The 27,442-nt window shown below is 56.0% G+C and overlaps 2 protein-coding genes across 2 annotated transcripts in view; both read left to right on the forward strand.

Annotated features, from left to right (window-relative positions):
• The window catches only part of EEIG1 (estrogen-induced osteoclastogenesis regulator 1), a 36,961-nt gene extending 16,193 nt beyond the window's left edge, over positions 1-20,768 (forward strand). The window contains exons 2-11 of the mRNA XM_060154267.1: positions 8,171-8,291; positions 8,485-8,514; positions 11,142-11,258; positions 13,006-13,052; positions 13,209-13,363; positions 15,473-15,577; positions 15,666-15,861; positions 16,325-16,446; positions 16,542-16,611; positions 17,991-20,768. Of these exons, the coding sequence (XP_060010250.1) occupies positions 8,171-8,291; positions 8,485-8,514; positions 11,142-11,258; positions 13,006-13,052; positions 13,209-13,363; positions 15,473-15,577; positions 15,666-15,861; positions 16,325-16,446; positions 16,542-16,611; positions 17,991-18,036 (1,009 nt within the window). The 3' untranslated portion in view covers positions 18,037-20,768. The remainder of the gene's footprint in view (positions 1-8,170; positions 8,292-8,484; positions 8,515-11,141; positions 11,259-13,005; positions 13,053-13,208; positions 13,364-15,472; positions 15,578-15,665; positions 15,862-16,324; positions 16,447-16,541; positions 16,612-17,990) is intronic.
• A 2,169-nt stretch (positions 20,769-22,937) lies between these two features.
• On the forward strand, positions 22,938-25,770 carry DPM2 (dolichyl-phosphate mannosyltransferase subunit 2, regulatory). Its single transcript, XM_060154268.1, has 4 exons — positions 22,938-23,011; positions 23,298-23,387; positions 24,199-24,301; positions 25,091-25,770. The coding sequence occupies exons 1-4, from the start codon at positions 23,009-23,011 to the stop codon at positions 25,147-25,149; spliced, it is 255 nt and encodes an 84-aa protein (XP_060010251.1). The 5' UTR covers positions 22,938-23,008; the 3' UTR covers positions 25,150-25,770.
• The last annotated feature ends 1,672 nt before the right edge of the window (positions 25,771-27,442 follow it).

The raw sequence follows: 27,442 nt of genomic DNA on the forward strand, positions 1-27,442 counted from the left end.
ACCCAGTCTCTGTAATTACCTATCCCTGGCAGCATGGAGCTGGGGACTCAAGCCCTGAAACCCCAGGCTAGGGAGGCCATCTTCATCTCTTACCAAGGGGCGCCCAGTCCTGCCGGGAGGGTGAGTGTGGGCCCAGGCCTTGAATCAGGCAGATGGGCATTCAAATCCCTTTGCTTTTGACCAGCTCTTCTAACCTCACACCCTTTTCTCATTTTTCAATTTCACGTTCAATTACAGAAACAGTTCTTGGACAGACACAAAGACAGTGGCCCTGCGAACGGTTCTTCACCCTACCTTAGCCAGACCCTCTCCGAGCTCCCTCCTTCCTTCAGCCATTGTCTCCTCCTGCCCCTTTGCAGGTGGAGCAAGCCACTCGGCTTGGGAGCCCAGAGTCCAGGGCTCTGGACGGTGTCCTCTTTGGGCTTGGTGCCATCATCTTTACATTTCAGTTCTCAGCACATCCTGAGCCACATTAGCAGGGCAAGCGGGGGTTGGGGTGGGGGGGCAGATGCACAGTCCCGTGTGTTCTTAATGAGCATCTTCTTTATGATTTTTCGTCAGAGATGCTCATTCGTTGTGATTTTTTCACGCTCTTCCTCTTTCTGGCTCACTGCACCTGGGGACTTAGGGAATGTACGCAGAGATCCCCGTGTCCCACACAGGCCCTGTCCCTGCCCCCGGGGCCACAGTCCGTCGAGGTCACGGCTGGTGCCAAGCGGTGCTCAGCTTTCAGGATCCCGGTCACCCTTCAGGGCTCTTGGCAGCGCTGCAGTGGGCCTTTGCTGTTCCTGGGGTGGCTTTTTGGCCTCTAGCCTCCTCGTGCCTTCTTTTTTTAATAAATTTATTTATTTATATATATTTTTGGCCGCTTTGGGTCTTCGTTGCTGCGCGCGGGCTTTCTCTAGTTGCGGTGAGCGGGGGCTATTCTTTGTTGTGGTGTGCGGGCTTTTCATTGCGGTGGCTTCTCTTGTTGCGGAGCACGGGCTCTAGGCGCACAGACTTCGGTAGTTGTGGCGCGCGGGCTCAGTAGTTGTGGCTCGTGAGCTCTAGACCGTAGGCTCAGTAGTCGTGGTGCACGGGCTTAGTTGCCCTGCGGCATGTGGGATCTTCCCGGACCAGGGCTCGAACCCTGCATTGGCAGGCGGATTCTTAATGACTGCGCCACCAGGGAAGCCCCTCCTAAGCCTCTCCTCGTGCCTTCTTAAACATGTCAGGCATATTCCCACCTCAGGGCCTTTGCACTGACTGTTCCTCATGCCTGGACTGCTCTTCCCCCAGGCGTCTGTGTGGGTCACTCTCTCACCCCCTTCGGCTCTTTGCTCAGATGTCACCTTCCCATTAACACCTTCCCTGGCCGTCTTTCCCTCAGGCACCCCCAACCCGGGCACTGCCTGCCTCCTTCCCTGTTCCTTTTTCCTCCATAGCACTTACCACCATCTTGTGTTTTTGCTTTATTTTGTCTGTCTCCTTCCTGCTGCCAGACTATAAGCCCCTTGAAGGCAGGAATTTCTGTTTTGTTCACTATTTATGTCCCTAGGGCCTTCAGTAGTACCTGGCACCTAGTAAGTGCTTAGTAAAAGGTTTTTGAATGAATCAATCCCCTGAGATTCCCTCAAACCTGGCCTGGCAAGCTCCCACCTGGGGCTCGTGGTCCCCTGCTTGGCATCTTAATTTCTGTCTTTTTTTTTTAATGAATGCCCCCTCACCCCGACCCCTGAGCCTGTGCTCATCTTTCATCTCCCCCCATTATCCCTGCCCTGTGCCTGAGACCCCATCCCACCTGACTGAGGGTGCCCAGCTCCCTCTCTTCAGAGGGCTCTGGAGGCGGCTGCAGGGCTGAGTCCTGGCTGTGCCATCTCTGGCTCTGGACACGGATGGGCCTGGAGTCAAGACCGGCCTCTTCTCCTCACCACCCTGTAGCTGTGAGTGAGTTTCTCAGCCTTTCTGAGCCTCATTTTCCTCATCTGTAAAGGGGGCCATGATAACACCCAACCTGCAGCATTCAGGAGTTCCAGGCAGCACACAGTAGGCCCACAGGGAATGGCCACTGCTGGGGTGTTTGTTTTTATCCTTGCTGTGACCTCCTGGGTGGGCCAGGGTGAGGCTCTGAGCTTCTTCCCATGGGAGTGGTAGCATTTAAGAGCCTGTGTTTAGAGCCCTGTGGAAACATGAGGGAGGCCCAGGGCTGATCCCGTGAGCCCTGCCCTTGCCCACCTTCCCACAGCGGGAGAGGAAACAGCCTGTTACCTGAGCCTGGGAGGGCTCCGCGTGGCTTTCTCTGGCCAGGCCTGCAGGAACCACGGTGAAGCAGGCTTCCTGGCCGGGTGTTCCCATGGCAGACTCACAAAGGGGAAGGGAGAGAGCCCACAATTCGATATCGGCTTTTGTTCCCAGACACTAATCCTAATTCTTCTGGGTGTTTCAACACGCCCAGCACTGTGAGCTTCCTCCTCAGGCTCCAGCAGCTGCTTCCAACTTCTGGCTGGCTCGAGCAAGTGGAGGGGGTGGGCGGAGATCTGAGGGTCCACATGGGAGCCCTGGCCAGCCCCTAGCTTTCCCTGCTTTCAGGCTTGGTCCTTCGGCTGCTTGGGAAGCATTCTGCTCGTTTCACCCTTCCATTCACCTCCTCAGGGCTGCTTTCAGCCTCTGCCTAAAACCGGAATCCATAATGGCGAGACAGACGCACTGTCAGAGGAAGATTCAAAGTTCTCACCATGGTCCAGCATGACCTACCCCTGTTCCCTCGACAACCTCGTCCCTTCTGCTCCCCTCCCCAGTCCCATTCAGCCGCTGGCCCCCATGCTGCTTCTCCACTTGCCAAGCTTGTTTCTACCTCAGGGCCTTTGCACTTGCTGTTCATGCATCAGGACAGCTCTTCCCCCAGTCTTTGCTCAGCCCACATACTCACTTCACTCCAGACCTTGCTCAGACGTCACTGCCAAAGGGCTTTCCCTAACCACCTGCCCAAAGTAGCAGCCCCCACCTTCTCATCTCTATCCTCCCTACCCACCTTCCTTGTTCTGTTTTCTCCATTTTTCTCTCTTTATTTGAACTACCATGTTTTTGTTTTGGTAACAGCTTTATTAAGACGTAATTCACAGACCACACAATTCACCCATTTAAAGTGTACAGTTTGGGGGCTTCCGTGGTGGCACAGTAGTTAAGAATCCGCCTGCCAACGCAGGGGACATGAGTTCAGGCCCTGGTCCGGAAAGATCCCACATGCCGCAGAGCAACTAAGCCCGTATGCCACAACTACTGAACCTGCGCTCTAGAGCCCACGAGCCACAACTACTGAGCCTGCACGCCACAACTACCGAAGCCCGTGCGCCTAGAGCCCGTGCTCCGCAACAAGAGAAGCCACTGCAATGAGAAGCCCGTGCACCGCGACGAGTAGTCCCCGCTCGCCACAACTAGAGAAAGCCTGTGTGCAGCAGCAAAGACCCAACAAAAATAAATAAAATAAATTTTTTAAAAAAAGTGTACAGTTTTGTAGTTTTTAGTATAGTCACAGAGTTGTGTGACCATCACCACAGTCAATTTTAGAACATTTTCATCACCCCAGAAAGAAACTCCATACCCATTAACAGTCGTTCCCATTTTTTCCCAGCTCCCCCATCCCCTGGCAATCATCAGTCTTTCTGTCTCTTATGGGTTTGCCTATTCTGGGCACTTCATAGAAATGGAATCATACAATGTATAGTTCTTTGTGACTGGCTTCTTTCACTTAGCATAATGTTTTCAAGGTTAATTCACATTGTAGCATGTTTAGGTGCTCAGTTTCTTTTGATGGCTGAGTAATATTCCATTGTATGGATAAACCACATTTTATTTATCCATTCACCAGTTGATGGACATCTGGGTTGCTTTCATTTTTTGGCTATTATGAATAATGCTGCTGCGTACATTTGTGTACAAGTTTTTGTGTGGGCATATGCTTCATTTCTGTTGGGTGTATACCTAGGAGTAGAGTTGCTGAGTCATATGGTAACTCTATGGTTAACCTTTTGAGGAACTGCGAGACTGTTTTCCAAAGCAGCTGCACCAGTTCCTACCGGCAGTGCGCGAGGGTTCCAATTTCTCCCCATCCTCATCAACACTTATTATCTGTCTTGATTATAGCCATTTTAGTGGGTGTGAAGTGGTAACTTGTTATATAGTTTTGATTTGTGTTTCCCTGATAGTTAATGATGTTGAGCATCTTCTCATGTGCTTATTGGCCATTTATATATCTTTTTTGGAGAAATGTCTGTTCAGATCATTTACCAATTTTTAAATTGGGTTGTTTGTCTTTATTATTGAGTTGTAAGTGCTCTATATATTCTAGCTACAAGTCTCATATATATGATTTGCAAATATTTTCTTTCATTCTGTGGGTTGTCTTCACTATTTATTTTATTTATTTATTTATTTTGCGGTACGCGGGGCTCTCACTGTTGTGGCCTCTCCCGTTGCGGAGCACAGGCTCCAGACGCGCAGGCTCAGCGGCCATGGCTCACGGGCCCAGCCGCTCTGCGGCATGTGGGATCTTCTCAGACCGGGGCACAAACCCGTGTCGCCTGCATCGGCAGGTGGACTCAACCACTGCGCCACCAGGGAAGCCCGTCTTCACTATTTTGATGGTGTTCTTTGAATCACAAAATTTAAAAAATTTTATGAAGTTCAAAATATCTATATTTTTCTCTTGTTGCTTGTACTTTTGGTGTCATATCTAAGAAACTGTTGCCTAATACCAGATCATGAAGAGTTACCCCTATGTTTTCTTCTAAGAATTTAATAGTTTCAGCTCTTAAACTTATGAATTACTTATTGTATACGGTATGAGAAATGAGTCCTGCTTTATTCTTTTGCACGTGAATATCTAGTTGTCCCAGCAACGTTTGTTAAAAGGGCTGTTCCTTCCCCCATTGGCACCCTTGTTGAAAATTAACTGACCATAAATGTGAAGGTTTACTTCTGGACTCTCAATTCTATTCTATTGATCTATGTGTCTATCCTTATGCCAGAACCACTCTTTCTTGATTATTGTAGCTTTGTAGAAGTTCTGCATTCAAGACATGTGAATCCCTTATTATATTCTACTTTCTCTAGATTGTTTTGATTATTCTGGTCCTTTGAACTTCTAAGATTTAGGATCAACTTGTCAATTTTCTGTAGAGAAGCCAGCCGAGATTTTGATAGGGATCATATTGAATTTTTAGATCAATTTGGGTGTATTATCATCTTTTTTTTTTTTTTCTTGTGGCTGTGTTGGATCTTCGTTGCTGCATGCAGACTTTCTCTAGTTGCAGCAAGCAGGGGCTGTTCTTCGTTGCTGTGCATGGGCTTCTCATTGCGGTGGCTTCTCTTGTTGCGGAGCACGGGCTCTAGGCGCGTGGGCTTCAGTCGTTGTAGCACGTGGGCTCAGTAGCTGTGGCTCGCGGGCTCTAGAGCGCAGGCTCGGTAGTTGGGACTCACGGGCTTAGTTGCTCCGCGGCATGTGGGATCTTCCCGGACCGGGGCTCGAACCCGTGTCCCCTGCATTGGCAGGCGGATTCTTAACCACTGCGCCACCAGGGAAGCCCGGGAGTATTATCATTTTAACAATATTAAATATTTCAGTCCACGACTGTGGGATGTCTTTCCATTTATTTAGATCTTCTTGAATTTCTTTCAGCAATGTAGTTTGTAGTTTTCCAGAGTATACGTTTTGTACTTCTTTTGTTAAATTTATTCTTTTTGATACTATTGTAAATGAAATTGTTTTCTTCATTTCATTGTGGATGTTCACTAGTACTGTATGTAGAAATAACTGATTTTTGTATATTGCAACCTGGCTGAACTCATGTATTCTAATAGTTTTTTTACTGGATTCCTTAGGATTTTCTACATACAAGATTAAGTCATCTGCCAAAAGAGGTAGTTTTCGTTCTTCCTTCCCACTCGCAGCAAAATGTAAGCTAGTCATTGCTGTGGCCCCAGTGCATAGAACAGGGACTGGCACGCGACTGGTGCTCAATTATTTGAATGAATGAATGAGGCTGGGTCAGATGATGCTCCAGCCCAGCGTTCCCACTCCTCCTTTGGCACCTGCTTCCTGAGGGTCCCTGCCCATGTCCACTGGCGGGTTGGGAGCTCTCTCTTCCTCCCCCTCATCTCTAGCCCTGACCTTTTCTGTTTGTCCCCAGTCTGCGGGGGTTGCTGGAGCTCACCTTCCTAACAAGGTCAGAGCATTCTGGTGATTGGCCCCAGCCCAAGTTGCACAGTGAGCGTGAGGCTGCGAGCCCAGGTCTGCCCGACGGAGTCCTGTTGCTTCTTGTCACAGCCCTGGCAGGATGTGGGGAAGCCTTGGTCCCATCCTCAAAGACTTGTGGGGCTAGGAAGGAGCTCCTCATAGAGGCTTGGCTCTGGCGCTTTCATCGGCTGAGAAACCAAGAGTATGTTTGTTCCTCACTCATGCGATCCCCTCTGCCAGGAACCGTCTCCCCGCTTGCTACTCCCCCCTCTTCATTCGGGTATGAGCCTGAATGCCACCTCCCTGCAGCCAGTCACCTTCCCTGACTCACCCCTTCCCCCACCCTGTCCTGGTGACACTGAGTCATCAGTGGGGTGACTGTCAGATGTCAGTCTGTGAATCAAGTCCACCACAGCATCCAGCACCTGGCACATACTTGGGACTCAGAGACATGGGTAGACGCCTCGGGTGCAGATCAGGGCGCTGCTGGCTCCACAACCCCAGGGGGTTCTGTCTGCCAGGCTTTCCCGAGCCCCTGACCCATGAACCACGGTGATGGCTGAGCGCTCTGACTCTGCAGTTGGACCGTCCTGAGTTCAGATCCTGCTTCGTCCATCCCTGGGGGTGTGACCTTGGGTGGTCTCCGGGAGCCTCAGTGCCCTCAGCTGTAGAAGGGGTGGCACAGAGTCTCCTTCCAGGGTTGCCGTGAGAAGGAGGCCAGCCCGTGTTCAGGAGATGCTCAACCTGTGCTGCCCCTCCGCCCACCGGCCCCCGTCTGGCCATTAACCCGAGCCCCTCCGGTCTCCAGGGTGTGGAGCGGTCACTTCCTCAGCTGCCCACTCGCCGTTCCTGTTAGGTGGGATGAGGCTGGAGGTCATGTCTTGTATGCCTGCCCCTCCCTTCCTGAGCGCGCCCTGCCGTGGCAGGGGGCTCGTTTCCACCATGTGCCGCTGCCGCCCCCGGGGCCCACCGGCCCCCGAGGCGGCTGGAGAGGCTCGGTGGACTGCTCGCACTGGCTCCCACTCACCCCCAGGGCACAGGGCGCCTCCCCAGTGGGGGGGGTGCTGAATTGGTGGGCTTGGTCGTGCTCCTCAGGTCCAGGAGGCGCTCCAGGGGCTGGAAAGCCAGCACCCCTCCCCGACCCTGCCCTGACCCAGCGGGGAGGGTTGAGCACGTGGCACCAGAGCCAGGCTGCCGGGGTTCAAGTCCCTGTTCTGCTCTGCCAGTGGTGGGCCTCGGGCCGGGGTCTTAGCCCCAGAGCTCCCGGTTTCTTTGAACGTGGGCTTGGACTACGGGTAGCAGCTGCCCCAGAAGGTGCGTGACCTTGGATCGCCAGCCTTGGAGAAGGCTCCTGTGGCAGCTGGTTTTGGGAAGTGCTTTGGGTGGTGCCTGGCGCACAGAAGCACCGTATGAGCGTTAGCTGTTGTTGTTGTTGTTGTTATTATCATTGTTATTATTGCTGGTGAAGAAGGGGGCTCTGGAGCCAGGCGGCACTGGGCTGAGGGCCAGCTGTTTCCTGGCTGGGCAGGACTGGGCAGTTTATCTAGCCTCAGTTTCTTCATCTGTAAAAAGGGCCGGGAGTCCATCCTGGGAGCACCGTTGTGAGGCTCACTTGAGATGGCCAGTGGCCGTCCAGCTGGAGGGAGGTAATGGCAGACGAAGGAGCTACCCGAGACCCCAGAGCAAGCTTGGGGGTGGGACAGGCAGTGCTGGAAACAGACAGCTGCCCCCAGCCTGATCTCACCCTCGCCTTGTGTTTTTTCATTTTTTATTTTTATGTTTTTGTTGTTTTTTTTATAACACGTACACAAGCAGATTCTTGTTATGAAAATACAGTCACTTTGTGATACAAAGTGAAAAGTGAGAGTTTCCCTCCCCGTCCCAAAGGTAGCAGGGCCCTCACGTCCCTAAAAGTGGACCCTGCACCCTTGCACTCACTGTCCCTCTGACCTGCAGGGAGGAGGTGCAAGAGAACTGTGTGCGGTGGCGGAAGAGGTTCACCTTCGTGTGTAAGATGAGTGCCAACCCGGCCACCGGCCTGCTGGACCCCTGCATCTTCCGTGTGTCGGTGCGCAAGGTGAGAGGCCAGGGGGCGCTGGTAGGGCCACTGGGCTGCTGGCTTTAGGCCCATGCCCTGAGTGAGTCAGTCAACCCCTTTTCTTGTCCCCCTTCCCTGGGAGTCAGATTGGGGGATGGGGTGGACTGGGGAGACCCATGAGGTCCCTGGGATCCCCTAGTCATCCTGCTGCCTTTGTCTGTTTCCCATGCAGGAGCTGAAAGGTGGGAAGGCTTACTCCAAGGTAAGCGGGGCCATGTGAAGGGGCGGCGGGGTGGGACGGGATGGGTGGATGGGACAGGCATGAGAGAAGCTCCTAGACTAACCTCCAGCCGCGTCTCTTGCCCCAAACAGAAGACGCCGTGCCCTCCATGAGATGTATTATTTTTTTGAAATATCTTTTTTTTTTTTTAATTTATTTTTGGCTGTGTTGGGTCTTCGTTGCTGCACGCGGGCATTCTTTAGTTGCGGTGAGCGGGGGCTACTCTTCGTTGCGGTGCGCAGGCTTCTCGTTGCGGTGGCTTCTCTTGTTGCGGAGCACGGGCTGTAGGCGTGCGGGCTCAGGAGCTGTGGCTCATGGGCTCTAGAGGGCAGGCTCAGTAGTTGTGGTGCACAGGCTTAGTTGCTCCTCGGCATGTGGGATCTTCCCGGACCGGGGCTCGAACCCGTGTCCCCTTCATTGGCAGGCGGATTCTTAACCTCTACACCACCAGGGAAGTCCCTATTTTTTTGAAATATCTTTATTGATAGTCTTTTCACTTAACATAAAGGCAGTGGATGTTTGTTGCAGCACAAATGGGACAGAGGTTTTCAGAGTGAAAGGGTGGTTTCCACCCTAGTTCTCTCTAGGCCTCCTCCTCAGACTCCACCATTTTGATTTGTTAGGGTCTTTCCAGACCTTTTTTTTTTTTTTGTGGTACGCGGCCTCTCACTGTTGTGGTCTCTCCCGTTGCGGAGCACAGGCTCCGGACGCGCAGGTCCAGCGGCCATGGCTCACGGGCCCAGCTGCTCCGCGGCACGTGGGATCTTCCCGGACCGGGGCATGAACCCGTGTCCCCTGCATCGGCAGGCGGACTCTCAACCACTGCGCCACCAGGGAAGCCCTCCAGACCTTTTAAGAAAAAAAAAATGCATGAAATTTATGTCCAGAGCCTTGAATAAAACGTGTGCATATGGTTTAGAGGATCATACAAGGCTCACCCTATGTGTGTACTTGCACACATGCAGGTGATATGATATTTAAATTCACAAGAGGGACTTGTTCTAAACAGATTCTGCAACTTAGTTTTTTACTTACCAATACATCATGGGCATGTTTTTCTGTCATCACAAATTTCCTTTTGCTGTCTAACAGCGGCGGGGCCCATCGTTTGGCTGGGTGAAGAGGGCTCGGCCAGGCCCCGCTGTTGCACATCTGTGTGGTTGCCGGGCTTTCCCTGTGCCCACAGACAGTTCAGGCCTACGCATTAAAACCTTTTCCACTGGGGAAGGTGGGGGAAGACGGCTCTGGAAGGGTTACCTCTGGCTTTGAGTCAGCCTGCTCTGCCCTAAGCCCCCTTCTCGTGGGGACTCTCGCCCACCCTCTGCGGCCTGGGGAGGCGCCCGGCAGCAGGGGATGGGCTCAGTCAGTCCAGAGGGGACATGCCTCTGCCTCACCTCACTCTGCGTGGAGAGCCCGAGGGAGGTGCTGCGCAGGGCGTGTTCCTTCCCACCGACCAGAGCCCAGGAAGCTCAGTGGACCAGGCCTTGTACTCCGTCTTGGCCGGGGCGCTGATGCCCTCTCCAGAAGCAGAGGGCAGGGTGGCTAGAACCGGGCTGTGGAAGATGCTTCCGGAGTGGAGATTTCTCCTCCTGTTGATGCATGTGGGTGAAGGACAGCCAGGAGAGAAACTGCCAGCCAACAGCCGGAAGTCCCACCTCCTCCCCCTCCCCCCACACACCTGCTATGTCACATGTCAGACCTGCCAGGCCCTTCCCTTCCGTTCTTTAATCAAACCTCCACCACAGGCTCAGCTCCCCTTAATCAGAGGAGGAAGCTGAGGCCCAGAAAGGTGGTGAGACTTGACGCTGATCAGGCCTAATGTCAGCTCTGGCTCTGCCGGTTAAGGTGTGTGAGCCCCTGAGCAAGTCACTTCCCCGCTCTGAACCTTAGTTTCCTTGTCTGAAGCATGCGCCCTAAGCTCTGCAGTAGAGACTTGCATGCAGCAGGTGCTCAATAAATGTCCCTGATTGGCTTGGTTCGTCTTCCAGGTCGCCAAGCCCAGCATCCCCCCAACCTCAACCTCCAGGTCTGGCAGACTTGGCTTCCACCCACGAGGCCTTCTCAGCTCATACACCATGTTCTCACACTTTTCTCGCTTCCCTCCGCATCCCTTGCTCCCTTCTGCATCGCAGGAGCAGCTGGGAGTTCCCACCAGCCCCTCACTCCAGCTCCCGCCAGGGTCTCCTGCTCACCCTGCAGTGCCCTCCACGCTTGCAGCCCAACGCCAAGTTCCCACGGGCCTTCCCTCCCCTCCTGTCCGCTGGCCTGGTGGCTCCCACAGCACGGCCTTGTTTCCCAGGGAACAATGCGTCTGTGTCACAGACAACAATGTCCTTTCATCTCGGGCGCTGCCCTGGTGCACGCTGGGACACGGCACAAAGGGTGCTTTGTGCAGCTCAGGGATGTGAGCTCCTGGCTTTGCCACGTTGGAGCCGCCAGCCCGGGCCTCTGTCCTTGGGTGCCGGTTATGCAACAGTCATTCTGGGCCGTGGGGCGGGCCCGAGGGCTCTGCCTCCCCTCCCCATCCCACCTTGCCAAGCTAACCCTTGGGCTGCCAGCCATGCGCCCGCACTCCCCTCAGCCTCCCACCCTCTCCTCTGTCCCCACAGCTGGGCTTTGCCGACTTGAACCTGGCGGAGTTTGCAGGCTCGGGCTCCACAGTGCGCTGCTGCCTGCTGGAGGGATACGACACGAAGAACACCCGACAGGACAACTCCATCCTCAAGGTACCAGGGCTCTGCTGCCCCATCCACCCCCTCCCACCAAGGGGCGGGGGCAAACGTGCTCCTTGTCAGAGTCCCCTGAACGGTTGTTAAGAATACAGGTTCTCACCCCAGACAGGCAGTGAGAGACACTGGGAAAGACGTGGGCCCTGGGGTCAGGAAAGCACCATCGAAGGCCTGACTCAGGCACTGGCCTCAGTTTCCCCATCCATAATCAGGGTCAGGGGTGGACCCAATAGTCTCTTTAACGCCTTGGTGAGCACTTTTGGTGAGCTCAGCGTGGCTGAGTGCTTACCACCCGTTATCTCGTGGTTTCTGACAACAGCCCCGTGGGGTGTGGTGTCTATTATTGGCCCCAGATTTGCACCACAGGGGGCTGAGGCGCAGAGGTTAGATCATCCGCCTGGGTCACAAGCAGAGCTGCCACTTGAGCCTGCGGTCCAGCTCCTAACCACTGCCCACACGTTATGAGGCAGCCTGAGCTCCCAGAGCATCAGTGAGCAGATGGACTGCCATCCCCGGACCTGGCAGAGCCGGGCAGCTGCTCAGAGGGCCCAGCCACGGGAAGGCTTCCAGCCGGGGCATCACTCTCCCCCCAGGCAGCTGCCTCTTTGGCCTCTTGGGACAGAGATATCTGGGCATCCACTGCCAGCATGCCTCTCTTCCTCGTCCCCACACCCTTCCACCTGGCTGAGAAAACAGTCTTGTTGTAACCACACCTCTGCGAGCGGCCCAGCGGGAGCGTGTTATGCCTGGCAGAGCTGGGCAAGAGGTGGCAGGCAAGGGCTCTGGGGCGTCCTGGGCCTTTTGCCAAAGAAACCAGAGGCACCTGAAAAGGTCCAGGCTAGTTGTTGTGAGAGCCAAGCCCTTTCAGCCTTGCCCCAGTGGCCCAGTGCATCCTCAGGCCAGATCAAGGCCCCAGGGGCAGGTGGCCTCCAGTTCAAGGGCATCTCCCCCACATCCTGTCTGCAGGGCCTTGAGCAGTCCCTTCCCCTGGGTCTGAGTCTCAGTTCCCTCGTCTACAGCTTGGGGCCATCACGTACTTTGTAGGTTGCTATCATGGCCAAATGAAACAATCCATTAAAAACAAAGCCTCACCCCAGCGGTCAACATTTTTTTTGTCAGAGGTGTCCCTGTGATCTGGGCACCTCTTTCCCACCCCATCACCCCTCTGCCTGTCGCTCCGCCCCAGCCCAGATCTGGGGACCCAAACCTTGCCCTGTTTAGACCATTGCCAAAATCTTTGCCCGAGTGGATGTTACATTTCTAATGGCTTCTTGCTTTACTTTATTCAACAAGCTTTCACAAGCCCCTGCCCTCTGTGTTGGAATCTGTGAACCCCTCCCCACCGCGTAGGCATCGAGAGCTTCCCTCCCACCTGCTCACCTGCTCTGAGGGCTGCGAGGGGCGCAGAGGATAGAGAGTGTCTGCGGCTCCTCCCTTGAGGGCCTCACAGTCTGTTTGTGGTTTTGCAATGACAGTAGCTGACATTCCCTCCTCACTCACCCCGGGCCAGGTGCCCAGCATCCTCTCCACTATTCCACGAGGTAGGCGTTAGGATCAGTTTTGTCCTCTGCATGAGGAAACTGGGCTTCACTGAAGTTTGGTGGCTTCGCCAGGGCCAGCAAGGGACAGAGATAGGATCAGAGTCCAAGCGCATCTGAAGCCAGAGCAGGGAGGCCACAGGGAGGCCGGGCGCCTGGGTGGGGGGGTGGATGGGGCGTGGCTGATTCCTCCGGCTTTTGCACAGGTCACCATTGGAATGTTCCTGCTCTCTGGAGACCCCTGCTTCAAGACGTGAGTGCTGGTACAGGGCGCCGGAGTGGTGGGGGCTCTGTCCTGGACACGGGGAGGGGGGACAAGGGACTGTCCCCTCCTCCAGGCTCTTGGGTTCCCCTGTCTTCTCCGACCCCAAAGTGGGGCACTCCGGTCACACCCATCTGTCTTCCCAAGGCCGCCGTCCACTGCCAAGTCCATCTCCATCCCAGGCCAGGATTCCTCCCTGCAGCTGACGTGTAAGGGTGGCGGGACCAGCAGCGGTGGCAGTGGCACCAACTCCCTGACAGGGTCCCGGCCACCCAAGGCGCGGCCCACCATCCTCAGCTCAGGTACTGTTCCTCACCTGCCCTCCCTACCCCTCCCACGGCCGAAGGCTTTTACCTCCCCATATCGCTAGGTCCCAAGGGGGATGCTTGCTGAGAAGGGAAGGCTAGTGGGATGGCGTGTACCCACCCACGCTTCCATTAGGCAGGCGTCTGAGCCCCCCCTGTGATCTGGGCTCTGTGCGTGGCCCCAGGACCACAGCAGCGCCCTGGACAGAGACTAACCGGGTCCCTGGCCTAGCAGGAGAGACGGGTGTCAATGAGACAATAAATATGTCAAATGCATGTCCCCCTACAGCTGTGACGAGAGGTGTCAGAGAGACACAGAAGGTGTCCGCCTGGGGACGACCGGGGAAAGCTCCCTGAAGGGGTGTCATTTGAGCTGAATCTGGGGTGTGGTGTGCAGTGTTCCTGGCAGAGGGATGTCCTGTGAGCTCCTGCTCTGCGACTGGCTGCGTGACCTTGACTGGCCGTTTTGCCTCTCCAGGTCTCAGCGTCCTCCTCTGCAAAGTGGGATCAGCAGTAGCAATCACATCTTGGGTTGCTCTGGGGATGAACTGAGCAAACGTACGTGCGCGCCTTGCCTGGCCCATAGTGTGTCCTCTATTTCCCAGCACGTGTTTTGTTAAATTATCATTATTACTAATATTATGAAAAACGCAAATGAGCTTGAATCCCCAGAGGAATCAGTGTGGCAATTAAGAGGGGGAGGTGATACCAGGAGAGAAGGCTCCAGCCTGCACCACCCCCCAACCCTGGGTGCTGTGCGGGGTGAAGCAGGCCCCTCCGAGCACGAGCCTTGGCCTCTGCCCCCCTTCCCTGGGGGTGAGCTCAGGGCTGGGAGGAGGACTGCCCCTTAGCTGATCAGTAAGCAAGGCGGCACGCGGCGGCCCTGATTGGTGCCACAAGAGCAATTAGGGCACAGGGCCTCAGGCCCTGTTTGCTGGGTGATTCTGCCCCCAGGGGATGGGAGCTGTGAGGGACCCTCTGACCCCAAGGGCCAGCTTCCCTCCACTCCCGTTTTTCCTGCACACCCAGCCTAGTGTGGCCCAGGGCTGGGGGCTGCATGCAGGAATGGGGGCTCGCCAGCTCCATTGCTCTCTCCAGCTTCAGGGTGGGGGTCCCCAGAGGAGAGATCTGGGGACCAGGCCACTCCAGCAAATATGGGGCCTTTTGTGCAAAGTAGAAGAGGTGCCTCTCCCACGGGGGGTGGGATTTGAGCCCCCACAGGCCTCTATAGCTGGTTTTCTGCCTCTCGCTCTCCCTCTTCTGCAACCCCTCAGATGCGGAGAACCTGCTGACTTGAAAAGCCATGTGGCTTTGGGTGGGGACACAGGCAGGCCTGGGGTCCATCCTATGGTCTGGGTGTGCTCATCTCCGAAGAGAGGATGGATGAGTCCTTGCTTCCTGTGTGGGTGGGGGGTGGGGGTTACTCATGGAGCGCTGGGCAGACCCCTCCTGGTTCCCTGGAATCTCCTGCTGTCACTGCCTGAAAGTGTGTTCCCCGCCTTCTGCACCCCCTTATTCACTCCACTCCAGCTACACAGACCCAAGCCCATTCAAGCCTCAGGGCCTTTGCTTATGCCGTTCCCTCTGTCTAGAAGGCCCTTCCCCTGATGCTGCTTCCTTCTGGCTTGCTCCCTTCCACGCATCCTGAAGGTTTCGCATTAAGGCCACCTCCTCAGAGAAGCCTTCCCTGATTCCAGACTGGGTCAGACCCCCCCCACCCCATACGCTCCCTACTCTGCGCCATTAGCCAGTTGCAGTTAATCGTGGGTCATTTTTGTTCAACATACTTCTTTCCCACCACTGGTGCCTGTGACACCACGTCTCCTGTTCCCAGCACCCAGTAGAGCGCCCAGCGTGGAGGACGTCCCCAGCAGATATTTGTGGAATGAACGAATGACCCGGGGTTCGAGTGGTGACCTGCAGCCCGGGGCAGGTTGCTGCTTCCCTGGACCTCAGCTTTTCAGTCTCTTAAATGGAAATACATAATGTGCTCTCCACCCCCCCACCCCTCCACCCACACCCCACACCCCCACCCACACTCAGTGAGAGGAGGAGCAAGGGCGAGGGCGGGCACACTGGTAACCCCTGCCCCTACCCGGCTTCCAGGGGTGCCAGAGGAGCCGGACCAGAACCTCTCCAGCCCCGAGGAGGTGTTCCACTCCGGCCACTCCCGCAACTCCAGCTACGCCAGCCAGCAGTCCAAGATCTCTGGTGAGTGCCCGCCCGGCCCCTTGCCCTTGGCCTTCCACCTTCCCCGGCCCCCGGCTCCCGGCAATCAGCGTCCCCGACCGCCCCCCAGGCTACAGCACCGAGCACTCGCGCTCCTCCAGCCTCTCGGACCTGACCCACCGCCGGAACACGTCCACCAGCAGCAGCGCCTCGGGCGGCCTCAGCATAGCCGTGGAGGGTCCCGAGGGCAGCGAGCGTGAGCACCGGCCCCCTGAGAAGCCGCCGCGGCCACCCCGGCCCCCACATCTGTCGGACCGCTCGTTTCGGTAAGTCTCACCATACGTGCTCCTGGAGAGCAGACCCCGCCGGTGGCTCCCTGAGCCTCTGCTTCTCTACCTGTAGCAGAGGGACAAGGGGGCCCCTGCCGCAGTGGTGTGGGCGTGGCTATTCAACCAGCTGATGCTCACAGGCGCGGCGCCCCGGCCTGGCACGCATGCTCAGTGAGCGGTTGCTGCGTGCGGTTTAGTGTCCCCTCTGTCCCCGCCTGCTCCCTTGCTCTGCAGCCTCTCAGAGGCTGGTACTTAACGTCTCAAGGCCTCCGTGGCCTCCTCTGTAAAGCCAGGTCGTAGCAGCATCTGCACGTAGGGTTTGATGTGAGGGTTAAATGAATACAGTCTGGAACAGCTCGCACGTGCACTTTGAGCATCCTGAGTGCTGCGGGTGCTTGGTCCTGTCGTCTCGTGCCTGTTGCTGCCCTGACTGTTGTGACTCTGCCCCGCCCCGCCCCAGGAGGAAGAAGGACTCCGTGGAGAGCCACCCGACCTGGGTGGATGACACGCGGATTGACGCTGATGACATCGTGGAGAAGATCATGCAGAGCCAGGACTTCACGGACGGCAGCAACACTGAGGGTGAGCTGCCCGCGCCGGCGGGCCAGGGACGATGCCCAGGGGCTCCCTGGCGGCGCCGCTCTGCTCAGCCCCCACCCTTCCCTGTGTCCCCACAGACAGCAACCTCCGGCTGTTCGTGAGCCGCGATGGCTCCACCACCCTGAGTGGCATCCAGCTGGCCAACAGGTAGGGCTGAAGGTTCTGGGTGGGTCACGAGTGTGGCTCTGGGGCATAGTGGTGAGAGGATATGGCCTCTGCAGCCCACTGACCTAGCTTTGAATGCCAGCTCTTGTCAGTGTGACCTTGAACCAGTCACTTCTCTCTGAGCCTCAGTTTCCCGTCTGTCAAATGATGTGGACCACACCACCTTACCTGGAAACCTGGGACAAAGGCCCTGGGTTTGGTTTTGGGGGTTCTGAGGAAGCTTGGTAAGTGCCTAGCACAAGGCTTGGCACATAGCAGGGGCTTAATACATCTTTATTTTGGATTCTACTTTTCTTTCCCTTCCTCCTGGATCTGGGAACTCCTAAAAAAATGATGATGATGACTCGTTTATTTATTGAACAAATATTTATTGCACACCAGCTACACACCAGGTACTGAGCTATCCCTAGGTGCTGGGGCTACGGCAGTGAGCAACACAGATTTCTGCTGCATGGTGTTCAGAGACGAGGAGGTGGTAGGATCAAACTTGGACTTGAACTCTACAGTTTTAGAGTGCCCTCTCATGATCGTTCACTTACAGCATGCTTGCTGTGTGCCTGGCTCACTGAATGAATGAATGAGTGGTAGAGATTCCCACCTGCGGGGCTGTGCTGAAGCCTTTTCCCCTGGTTCCTGTGGGCCCCATCTCCAAGGGGTCTTTGCTGGGCCATGCAGGGTCCCCAGACCTGCCCTCTGGTGCTGCTCTGCTGACCCCTACTGGCTGAGGCTTGATATTGCAACTGCCATCTTTCCATGGTTGCCTCAGCTGCCCCGGGTGGGGTGGGCAAGAAGGAAACAGAGGGCACCTCCTTGGGGCTTTGTGACATCCCTCTCTAGCCCCCTCTGAGGATGAGGAAACTGAGATGCAGGACGGGAAGAACCGATCTATTTGGCAGCAAGGTCATTGCAGAGCTGTATGCTGAGCCCTGAATGTCCACAATCCCAGGGGTGGCCCTGGCCTCCCTCAGTGGGGAGAAAGGCCGAGCAAGCTGCCCAGCCTTCTACTGCGCTTTTAGCAAGCCTCGTAATCCCTCTGAGCTTCAGTTTCTTCACCTGTCAAGTGGGGCTAGCTGCAGGCCCTCCCTGCCAGAGTTGTCGTGAGGATGGGCGCAGCACACCCCAGCGTGAGAGCTGCCGGTGCTCAGGAGGGCTTGGGGCATGGTCTGTGCCAGCTCCGCACTCCTACACACTCCGATTCTTAACATCTGTGTTGCCCTGGGCAAGTGATTCAACTTCTCTGAGCCTCAGTTTCTTTTTCTGCAACATGGGGCCTGCTTGTGAAGCACTCCCAAGGGCCTGGCCCAAAGGACCTGGCGCAAAGGACCATCAAGGACGACAAGCTGACCTGTCTCTCCCCGCAGGGTCTCCTCTGGGGTCTATGAGCCAGTCGTGATTGAAAGCCATTGAGGAGCAGGCGTCCAGGCTGGAGAAGGACCCTGCCTTCACAGGCGTCCAGACCCAAGTCATTCCACAAGGGACCTTCCCCTTCGGATCACCATCCGTGCCGCATTTCATCTGTGCCTGCTCCATGCACTCCAGCCCCAAAGCATCATTCCATTGACCTCCCATCATTGCTGGGACGCTCATGGTCCGCCAGGGCCCCGGGCACCACTGTGAATATTCTCCTCTGAACCACTAGAGGGCTGGACACATGGGCCCGTGAAGCAGGTGGGCCAGACAAACGCGGCGGGGACTGCCCCTCTGGACACCCACCTGGTCCCTCGGCGAGGACATGCAGCAGCTCCTGCACGTGCAAGGATGCTTGTGGCTGAGGGGCCTCTTGTTCTGTGTCCCTGCTCACTCCAGGAGCACTGGCCCAGCCAGTGGCCCTGGCAGGGCCTTGCTCCATTGTTCCCTTGCCCTTGGGGGGCCAGTCCACCCCTGGAATCCTGCCACCATGGCCCTCTGACTGCTCAGTGCTTCAGCTGTCCCTTCCCTGTGTCCCGGGGGACCTGCTGGCGGCCTCCTCCTGGGAACCAAGACCTCAAACCCCATCCACACTCCAGATTGAGACCCCACCCCCCCCGCAACGAATGTTCTCCTGCTGCCCTGGCAGCCTGCACTTTGCACACGCTTGTCTCCAGCACAGCTCCCTGGCCCTCACCTGCCTGTGCTCTGAGCCCTTCCCAAGGATTCCTGGGTGCTGCCTGCTGTGCAGTCAGCAGCCCAGCTCTAGCAGCCCGGCTGGAACGTGGCACTGCCCCTCCCCACTCCAGTTAACTCCAGCTCAGGCCCAAGCCCCATGCTGAGAAAGGTCTGAGCGTGGACGGTGGTTCCCCTCTGCCCGGGACTGGGTCCTGAGCAGCTGGCTTCCAGTAGGAAGCCAGGGCAGGTGCCTCCCAAGCCCTTGGAGGTCAGTGGCCTGGCTGGGCTGGGCTTGGCAGGCAAAGCGCCCTTTCTCTCCCTCAGGGTCAGCTGGCCCAGGCCGGGGCCAGTGCTGGAGAGGCAGATGGGCTGTGACTGGACTGGCCTGGAGCTGGCTTCCTGGCCAGAAAAGCCTCAGCCATCCTCTGAAAGCATCCCCTCTCTGGGCAAGGGCGAGGTGGGGTCCATTAATAGGGTTTTCCCAGCGGGGGGCAGTCTGGCCCTGCCCCCCCTCCCTAAATCCTCTGCTCTCAGCACTTTCCCGTCCTAGTCCTTGTTACTTGCTTGAAGGTGGGTTCTGACTGCCAGCCAGTCCCTGGACAGACCCCCTGCCGCTCTTAAATTTCACTCATTTTGTATAAACCCAGCAGGCTGGTGTTTACTTAGCCCTATACCTTTTTCCTTTTCTTGCCTCTTTTTTTCCTCTTTTTTCCTTCTTTCCTTCCTTCCTTTCTTTTTCTTTTCGTTTTTAGAGTTCACAGTTTGGTATCTTCTCCTCCCCCAGGTGAGGGGAGGTGGTTCTGTTCTCTCCCTACCCGCTGGCTGGGTCCCAGCAGGGCTGGGGATCTGGGTGGGGGCAGATGGGGGTGTCTCCTCCCCAGGCTGGGAGGGGTCCTTGCCCTTCTGCCCCACTGGCAAGAATTGGAGTCTTGGTGTTGGAACCTCCTGGCGTTGGGACCAGAGCATTTCTAGGATTTTTGTTGTTGTTGTTTTTAATTACCTAACTTTTAGAAAATGAATGTTCGAAGGTGCCTGCTGAGGCAGGACGGAGCATTTGCTCTGGCTGGAGAAGGCTCTGGTCAGCTCTGCGGGTCCCTTCCTGCCCCACAGACACCTGGCACTTTAAAAGGGAGCTGGCCGCACTGTCTCCAGTTGAAGTGACCCCCAGAAGATGGGGGAATGCTGTCCTTCCCTTCTGTATCTTCATGACCTCAGCCCAGTGAGGAGATGCATTCAGGGTATATTTGGGGTCTGATTCAAAGTTCTGGGGCTTTAGACATAAAATAGCTGGCTTTGGTGCTGTTGGGGAGAATTCCCCAAACCAGGAACCCCAGCCCCACCCTACGCGAGGTCTGAACTTGACAGTCACCCCAGAAGGAGACAGAGCCTGCCACACTCTCCCACGCTAGGCCCTGGGCCAGGGTAATTGGACTAACAGAATTCGGCCACAACCAAATTAATGCTGGCTGGAGCCGGAGGCCTGGAGCCCCTGGCCTCATCCCCACGTGGGAGCTCATTCTTCGGCCCTATGGTCCCCTCAAGCTCAGTGAATTCCCATTAGGTGCCCACAGCTCTGGACTTAAAATCCTATATAGAGAGAGATAGAAAGAGTATATTAGAGATATTTTTGGAAAGGAATTGGTCTATGCAATGCCAGTTTGGAATCTTCTTGAAAGACAGTTTAACGTTTTTACTAGGAGATTTAAAGAAAAGAAATAAAGGTCTACAATATTTTTAGGTTTTTTTTTTTTTTTTTCTGGCCACCCCACAAACTGACCACATGGCATGACCTGCCAGGACGGAGAATGTCCACGTCTTCCTCTCTTTAGGGAGGTGAGCAGGGAGATGGGGGGAGGGGAGGTCTTTTTTTTTTTTTTAACACCCCTCCTTTCTAACAGAATGTTATATACCACCACCCCCTGATTCAGTGGGCTGTGTTTGTATCTCTGTCCCAGCTTCTATTGTAGAAAATAACATTGTAAAGGGAAATCAGCCTAGTGTCAGTGTCTTGGTTTGGGGGGGAAAAAATTAAATGTTGCAGTTTTTGTTTGTTATGGCATGTTGGCTTTTGTTTGTTTTACTGAGTTGAAGTCGGGGTCACAGACGGCATCAGAAGGAAGCAGGATGTATAAGGTGACATGCTGGGGGTGGGGGAGATGTCAGTGGCCAGGTTCTCAAAGTCCTGACTGTAGTTATCAGAATTACCACCAGTTATTACTCCAGATTCCTGGGGAGGAAACGGATGCCCAGAAGGGCAGTTTCCTGCCAGTCTCACACCTACAAGGTGGCAGCTCTGACCTCAGAGCCCAAGTTCTAACCTCCCTAGAGTCAGGTAGCCTCTAACAGGCATGCCTGAGGACAAACAACTGTGCCTCAGTTTTCTCAGCTGCAAATGGGGTTGTGAATCAAATGAGAAAGTGGGTATACAGGCCTTCCTAGGGAGCTAGACACTGGGAGGTGCCGAGTGTTTCCCCAGCCTCTCTAAAGCCACAGGCCAGCACCGTCTCCAGGCCGGGACCACCACTCACTCTCTGCCCCTGACTCAGAAGAGCTGACTTAGCCAGGCTCTGGGAAAGGCAAGTCACCCTGGGCCTTTAATGAACTCAGAGGTGGCAGGAATCCTCAGGGCTTTGGACAAGCCAGAAGGGACCAGACTACGAGGCCTTGTCCCTGCCACAGCACCGCATTGTCCCCACCCTTTCTTAGTGCTGATGCCCACTCATGGCCCCTGTAAACCCTGGAGGCTGATTCTCAGTCCCTTCCTCTGTTCTGTGCACACCTGGGGAGGGAAAAGGTGGCTCCTGGCTGAGCTCAAATTCTCCTGAGATAGAGAGGGAAGGAATTGGGCTGTAGGCTAAAAAAAGGTTGCTCCTTTGGAACACAGTAATGCTTAGTGAAAAATCAGTATACAAAGTGGTAGGGGGAAAAAAGTCCCTCTCAGCTTTGTGATGGGCTTGGATGACCCAAGGAGACAGATGCTGCCAGCAGGAGCATGTCATGCCCGGTTCAGACCCGATCTCTGTGTGTCCCCGCCCCCCAAGTGAAGCTAACACACGGAGAGCCTCCACACAACCCCTCAGGAGGCCTGGAGTCTCCACATGCTGTCCTCTGTAGCATTCCAGAAGTCACCAAAATTCAAAGCTGGTTGATTCAAAGCTCTTACTTGTGCCAAGCCTCACTCTGGGCACTGGGGATACAGCAGTGACCACAGATGCTAATCTCAGGGAGCTCACAGTCACGTGGGCCAGATCAACAAGTAAATCAGCTAATTAAAACGCAGTGATAAGTGTCATCCTGGAGCCACACTTGGGGCTATGCAGCACGGAGGAGGGAACCCTGCCCAGCTGTGAAGGTCACTTCCCTGGCATGTGTGGCATCCCAGTGAGACCTGATGCGGGAGAAGCAGCCAGCCCTATGAGCTGTGAGGAGACAGTGTTCCGGACCTCGGAGCTGGAGGAGACATTGAAGATGATCTGGCCTCCAAGCCTAGGGAGGGGCCTACACACCGGCCCAGTCCAAAGACCTGTCTGGGCTGCGGGACACCCAGGGCCCGAGAGGCAGACGGTGAAGGAAGGGAGGGTCACCCTAGCCTCATTCATGCAGTGAAGAGAGGACACCCGAAGGGTCGCCAGGGAAGCCTGGCATGGTAAGGGGGTGCCCTCTCACAGCCAGTCGAAATCCTCCCCATCCCTGGGGGCCCCAGCCAGCCCCTCCTCCCACCCCAGGCCGGTCGGTGAACTTTTTCTGCACCCTACCCTCAACAGACAAGTTAGGGCCTCGGGACCAGGAAGTAGTGCCCTCGGGTTCTGAAGTCGGCTACACCACTGACTCAGACTGTGATCTCCTGCAAGAGCGCGCCCCTCTCTGAGCCTCATTTTCCCCGTCGGAAATATGGGACTTCCGGCCACCCACCCCCATCCCGCTCTGGCTATGGGACTCTGGGACATCGAGAGACGGGCTTTTGTTCTCGGGCGAGTTCGACAGGACTGAGACCACAAATGCCAGCTAGACTGGGTACCCCCCCCGCCCCCCCCCGCCCCCCCCGTCCCCCCCCGTCCCCCCCGTCCCCCCCCGTCCCATTCCCTAGAGATTCCGGAACGCGGCCCACAATGCCCTTGAGAAACTACATTTCCCGATATGCAAAGGGAAGGCGGTGCCTGCTTGTCTCGGGCGACGTGGTCCTGAACCGGCCTAAGGACTACGACTCCCGGCGTACCCCGCGGCCCAAGGCCAGAAGGGCCCGGATCCGGAACCGGATGAGGCTTGCTGCTCCAGTGCCCGCAGCGCTGGGGAAATGGTGAGCTTGGGCCCGAGTGCGGGGAACGGGGGCGTCTAGGGGTGGGGTCCTGGGTCTGCTCAGGAGCTGGGACTTGAGTACTCGGATCCGGCATCGCTCTCCTGCCGGTCCGTCGTACGGGTGATAGGCCTTGGCCCGGCGGTCTCTCTCGGCCTAAAATTGACCTAGTCCTCCACGTCAGATACGTCGGCTGAGTGAATGGGCGTAACCAGGCTGCAACGCCCCCCTTCTTTAGTGCACCTAAATGGAGCATCACTGCCTCAGTTGAGTTCTCCCTTTTCTGCAGGCCACGGGAACAGACCAGGTGGTGGGACTCGGCCTCGTCGCCGTTAGCCTGATCATCTTCACCTATTACACCGTCTGGGTGATTCTCTTGGTATGTGTGCTGCCCCGTCCTCTCTCACCTCCCATCCCTGGATCTTGAGGCCAACTCCTAACATCATTTAAGCAGCTGCAGTGTGACAGGTGCCATGCTGGGTGCTTTACCTGCATACCTCACAAAAGCTCCAGAACAGCACTATGGGGAAGATGCTAGCGTTGTCCCCCATTTTATACACGAGGAAGCGGAAGCTCAGGGGGAAGCCTCAGGCCCAAGGTGGAAAACTTAACCACTACACTGTAAAGTCCTGTCCTTGATTTGCTCTGCCTTTGATGGGAGTTCTAGTTCTTCTCGTTATGCTGCGGGCCCCTGGGCATGACAGGTGCCAGTGGATTTTGTGAGAGTCTTTAGGATTTTTCTTTTCCCTGTGGGGAAATGTCTTGGTTACTGCTTTAAAAGTGTAGTGTTTGGAAGGCAAAATCTTGCAGAACTTGGTATCCTTTGGAGAAAAATGTTGGTAAAGAAGACTTTGGAGCCCAGGTTGGGAATCATTCGAGGATTCCTCATGTACCCTTTGCCCCTGCTAAGCTGTGGGGGCCTTAGGGCAAGTCCTTTTTCTTCTGTTCCCTGTCAGGTCCCCAGCCCCAGCTTAGGGCAGGCACCAGGCAAGTGCCCAGTACACAACTATTAGATAAATGAAGGAAGGGAACAAACCAAGGCACCCCAAATGCCATCATCTTAAAGAAAAGCAAATGCAGTCTCAGTGCTTTGATGGGGTCAGCCCCAGAGATGGAGGAGGTGGGATGTTTGGGCTTGGGGAGCTGAGCAGGGCGGGGAGTGCTCACCAGAGCTTTGCCCTCGATGCCAGCCATTCATCGACAGTCAGCATGTCATCCACAAGTATTTCCTGCCCCAAGCCTATGCCGTTGCCATCCCACTGGCTGCTGGCCTCCTGCTGCTCCTGTTTGTGGGTAAGTTCCCCCAACCCTGGGCAGTGTGTCTGAGGGACCCCATGACCCTCTCCCAGCCCTGAACATGCTGCTACACTTTGTCACTGGCCGTATGTCTCCATGAGGCTCCTTGCCCCCAACTCATCCCCTGGGGTTTCCCGGTTCATCCTTCAGGGCTTTAAGTCAGTCTTCCCGATGCCCCAGGCTCACTGGACTCTAGTGGGATGTCTCCCTTTTTCCTGCTCCCTCCACCACCGCCATCACTCTGCTCACACCTCCATCACCTCTCACCCGCTGGTCACCCCGGTTCAAGATCCCTGCACCTGTCTGTCTCCCAGGGTCTAGTCCTTAAGGGGCAAGGACTGTTGCTTTATCATTGCTGTTTACTCAGCCCCCGGCACAAGCTGTGGCACTGAGTCGGTGCTCAAGAAAGTGGTTTGGATGCGTCAACAATCAGGTGTCTGGATGATGGGATGGGCGGATGATGGATGCTGAGTGGGTCAGTGTGTAGGTGCGTGGGTAGGTGGTTGACTGGGTGAGTAGATGCATAGTTGGGTGGATCTTACTCCCTGTAGGATTGGAAGCGCTAAACTCAGCAAATTGCCTGTAGTAGGCACCCGGCTGATATTTTTTGAATGAATGGGTGGATGTGTGGCTTGATGAACAGCTGGGGAGATGACCAGGTGGCCTGGAGTGTGGTTGGGTAGGTGCTTGGCCCCCTGTGTGGGTCACTCTCCCATGCTGTGTCCTGCTCTGGCCCCCAGCAGCCCTGCGCTTTCTTTCCTGACCTTTCTGGTCTGTGTATTCCAGGCGTGTTCATCACCTACGTGATGCTGAAGAATCAGAAGGTGACCAAAAAGGCCCAGTGAAGGCCCAGCACGGATGAGGCTGCCGGCCCCTTCTCTGCTTCTTCTCCAGGGCAGACCAAGGGTGGGGGCCCAGAGGACCCATCCAGGCACTGAGGGCCCCTCAAGCCTGGCTACCCTGCAGACACCCTTGTGGGATGGAGCTGCTCAGGACTCACCCCTGACTGACCAGAGCCCCTGCTCACCCTTCCAGAAGCCAGGAGGGAGGAGTCCCTGGAAGTCTCGCTCTCACCCTCTTCAGGTTCAGGGCCTGGAAAACGCCGGTCCTCCCCACCTCACTTTTCAGACTCCCTGTCGCTTTTTCCTCTGGCTTCTACACTCTTGCCTCAGTTTCCCTCATGTCACATGCTGTTGCTGGACTTGGCAGGTTCTGGGGCGTCACGAGACCTCTCCCCCCATGTCCTGCTCCTCTACAAAGGCAGCTTTCCCGGGTCTGACATACCCCAGACCCCACAAGGATTTCTGGACCTGGAAAGCCTAGGGGGAGGCCTGACAGGCCCCAGAGCCCATTAGGGTGGCCACACGGGGGGCCCCTGGATTGACCGCTTCTCACGGAGGCCCAGCCCCCCAGCCTCAGTGCTGGCCTGTTGGGGAGAGCTGAACAATAAAAGGTGGTGGTGTGTTTGTCTCAGTGCCATCCCTGACCAGGGGGCTGGGCCGCTCAGGGGCTGGAGAGGGGCTGGGCGCTGGCCTCTGCGTTGGTCTCAGGTCAGGAGACCCTGGTTTGTGCAATTGGTGCCTCAGATGCCTCCTGGATCATCTGTGTGCTGGACACAGGATAAAGCAGGGACCGGGACCGGGACCGATACGGGTCTGGCCTGGCGCAGCTGATGGCTGGGGAGTCTGTGGAGGCACGGCAGTCTGCCAGACGCCACATCAGCGTCTACCAGGTCTCCCCCGTGCCAGCCTAGCCAGCTGGCACTGGTATTTTACGGACCCTCAGGCTAGTCCCCGAAAAGGCAAGCCTGTCATCTGTCTCCTGTACCCAGCAGCCCAACTTAGCGTGGCTCTGAGCAGAGGGCTGTTATGAGCCAGAGCAGGGCTGGTTCCACTGTGTTCAGGTTAACCGGCACAGGCCCCAGCCTTAGTCCCTGGCATCCCACATGCCCCACTGGGCAGCCGGCTCTCCCATTCACAGTGTGAGCCTCCACCCCTCACACCTTGGACATTCATTCTTCCTCCGGTTAGCAAAGGTGTCCCCCTCATCAGAGAAGAGAGACCAACTGCAGGCGCACCTGCCCTGTCCTTACCTGTTTCTCCATCTTCCAGTCCAGGCAGAGCTGCCCACCTGGACTCTGGGTCCTGTCCTCTCACACTGCTATAGCAGGCGCCTCCTGTCTGATGATCCCTCTCAAGGGAACAGCCTCTGCCTTTCAACAAGGTCCCCCAGTGTTAAATGAACATGTTACGGGCTCCGTATAAGGGACCCTCCCTCAACCCAGTAATCCCTCCGGGTCTCTCCTGCGCTTTCCCCTCCACAGCCAAACTTCCCAAAAGGGTATCCACACCTGCTTCCTGCATTTCCTCACCCCTGCTGTGCTTGGCAGCATTCCAGGGGGGCTGCACTCAGACCACCCGTGACGTCCAGTCTTTAAATCCAAAGCACATTTCCTTGACCCCTCTGCTACATTTGGTCGGTGACCTCCCCCCTGGGACACCCTCAGACGCTGGATGACCCGTTCTCCTACTTCATGCTCTCTCTGGCACTCATGCTCCTCTGCCCCGAGAGGGTGGGTTCCTCGGGACTCATCACAGGCTGTTTCACCTTCTGGGTGACCTCATCCTTACCCAGGCTCACCTCTAGCCCAGCTTTCTTCTGAGCCCCAAAGTATTTCACGTGCACTAGCTGCCCACCTGAGATCCCCATCGGCTGTTGTAGTGACACCTCAAATCCATCCTGTCATGATCTGAATTCTCAGACTTACCCACTCTCCCGCCGCACAAATCTGGCTCTCCTGTCCTGCCCTGCCTTAGCATCATCATCCTGTATCCCTGACCCACAGCCAGAAGCCTGGCAGACATCACTGACCTTGGCTTTCCTCTTCCACCCCCCCATCCACATGACCCCAAATCCTGTCAATTCTCCCCTTCCCCCGTCACCTTCCAGATGCAAAGCCACTGTCCCCTGCCCTAAATCACCAAAGGCTTCCTCACTGCTCTCCCCTGCCCACAATGGCCCCCTCCAATCTGACTGCACTACAACCAGTGGCCTTTTGAAAACATCTGAGCATCTTTTCTTTTTTTAGTTTTTAGCCGCACCACGCTGCATGCGGGATCTTATTTCCCCAACCAGGGA

The sequence above is a fragment of the Lagenorhynchus albirostris genome, chromosome 7 (genome assembly GCF_949774975.1).
Source record: "Lagenorhynchus albirostris chromosome 7, mLagAlb1.1, whole genome shotgun sequence".
Lineage (NCBI taxonomy): Eukaryota > Metazoa > Chordata > Mammalia > Artiodactyla > Delphinidae > Lagenorhynchus > Lagenorhynchus albirostris.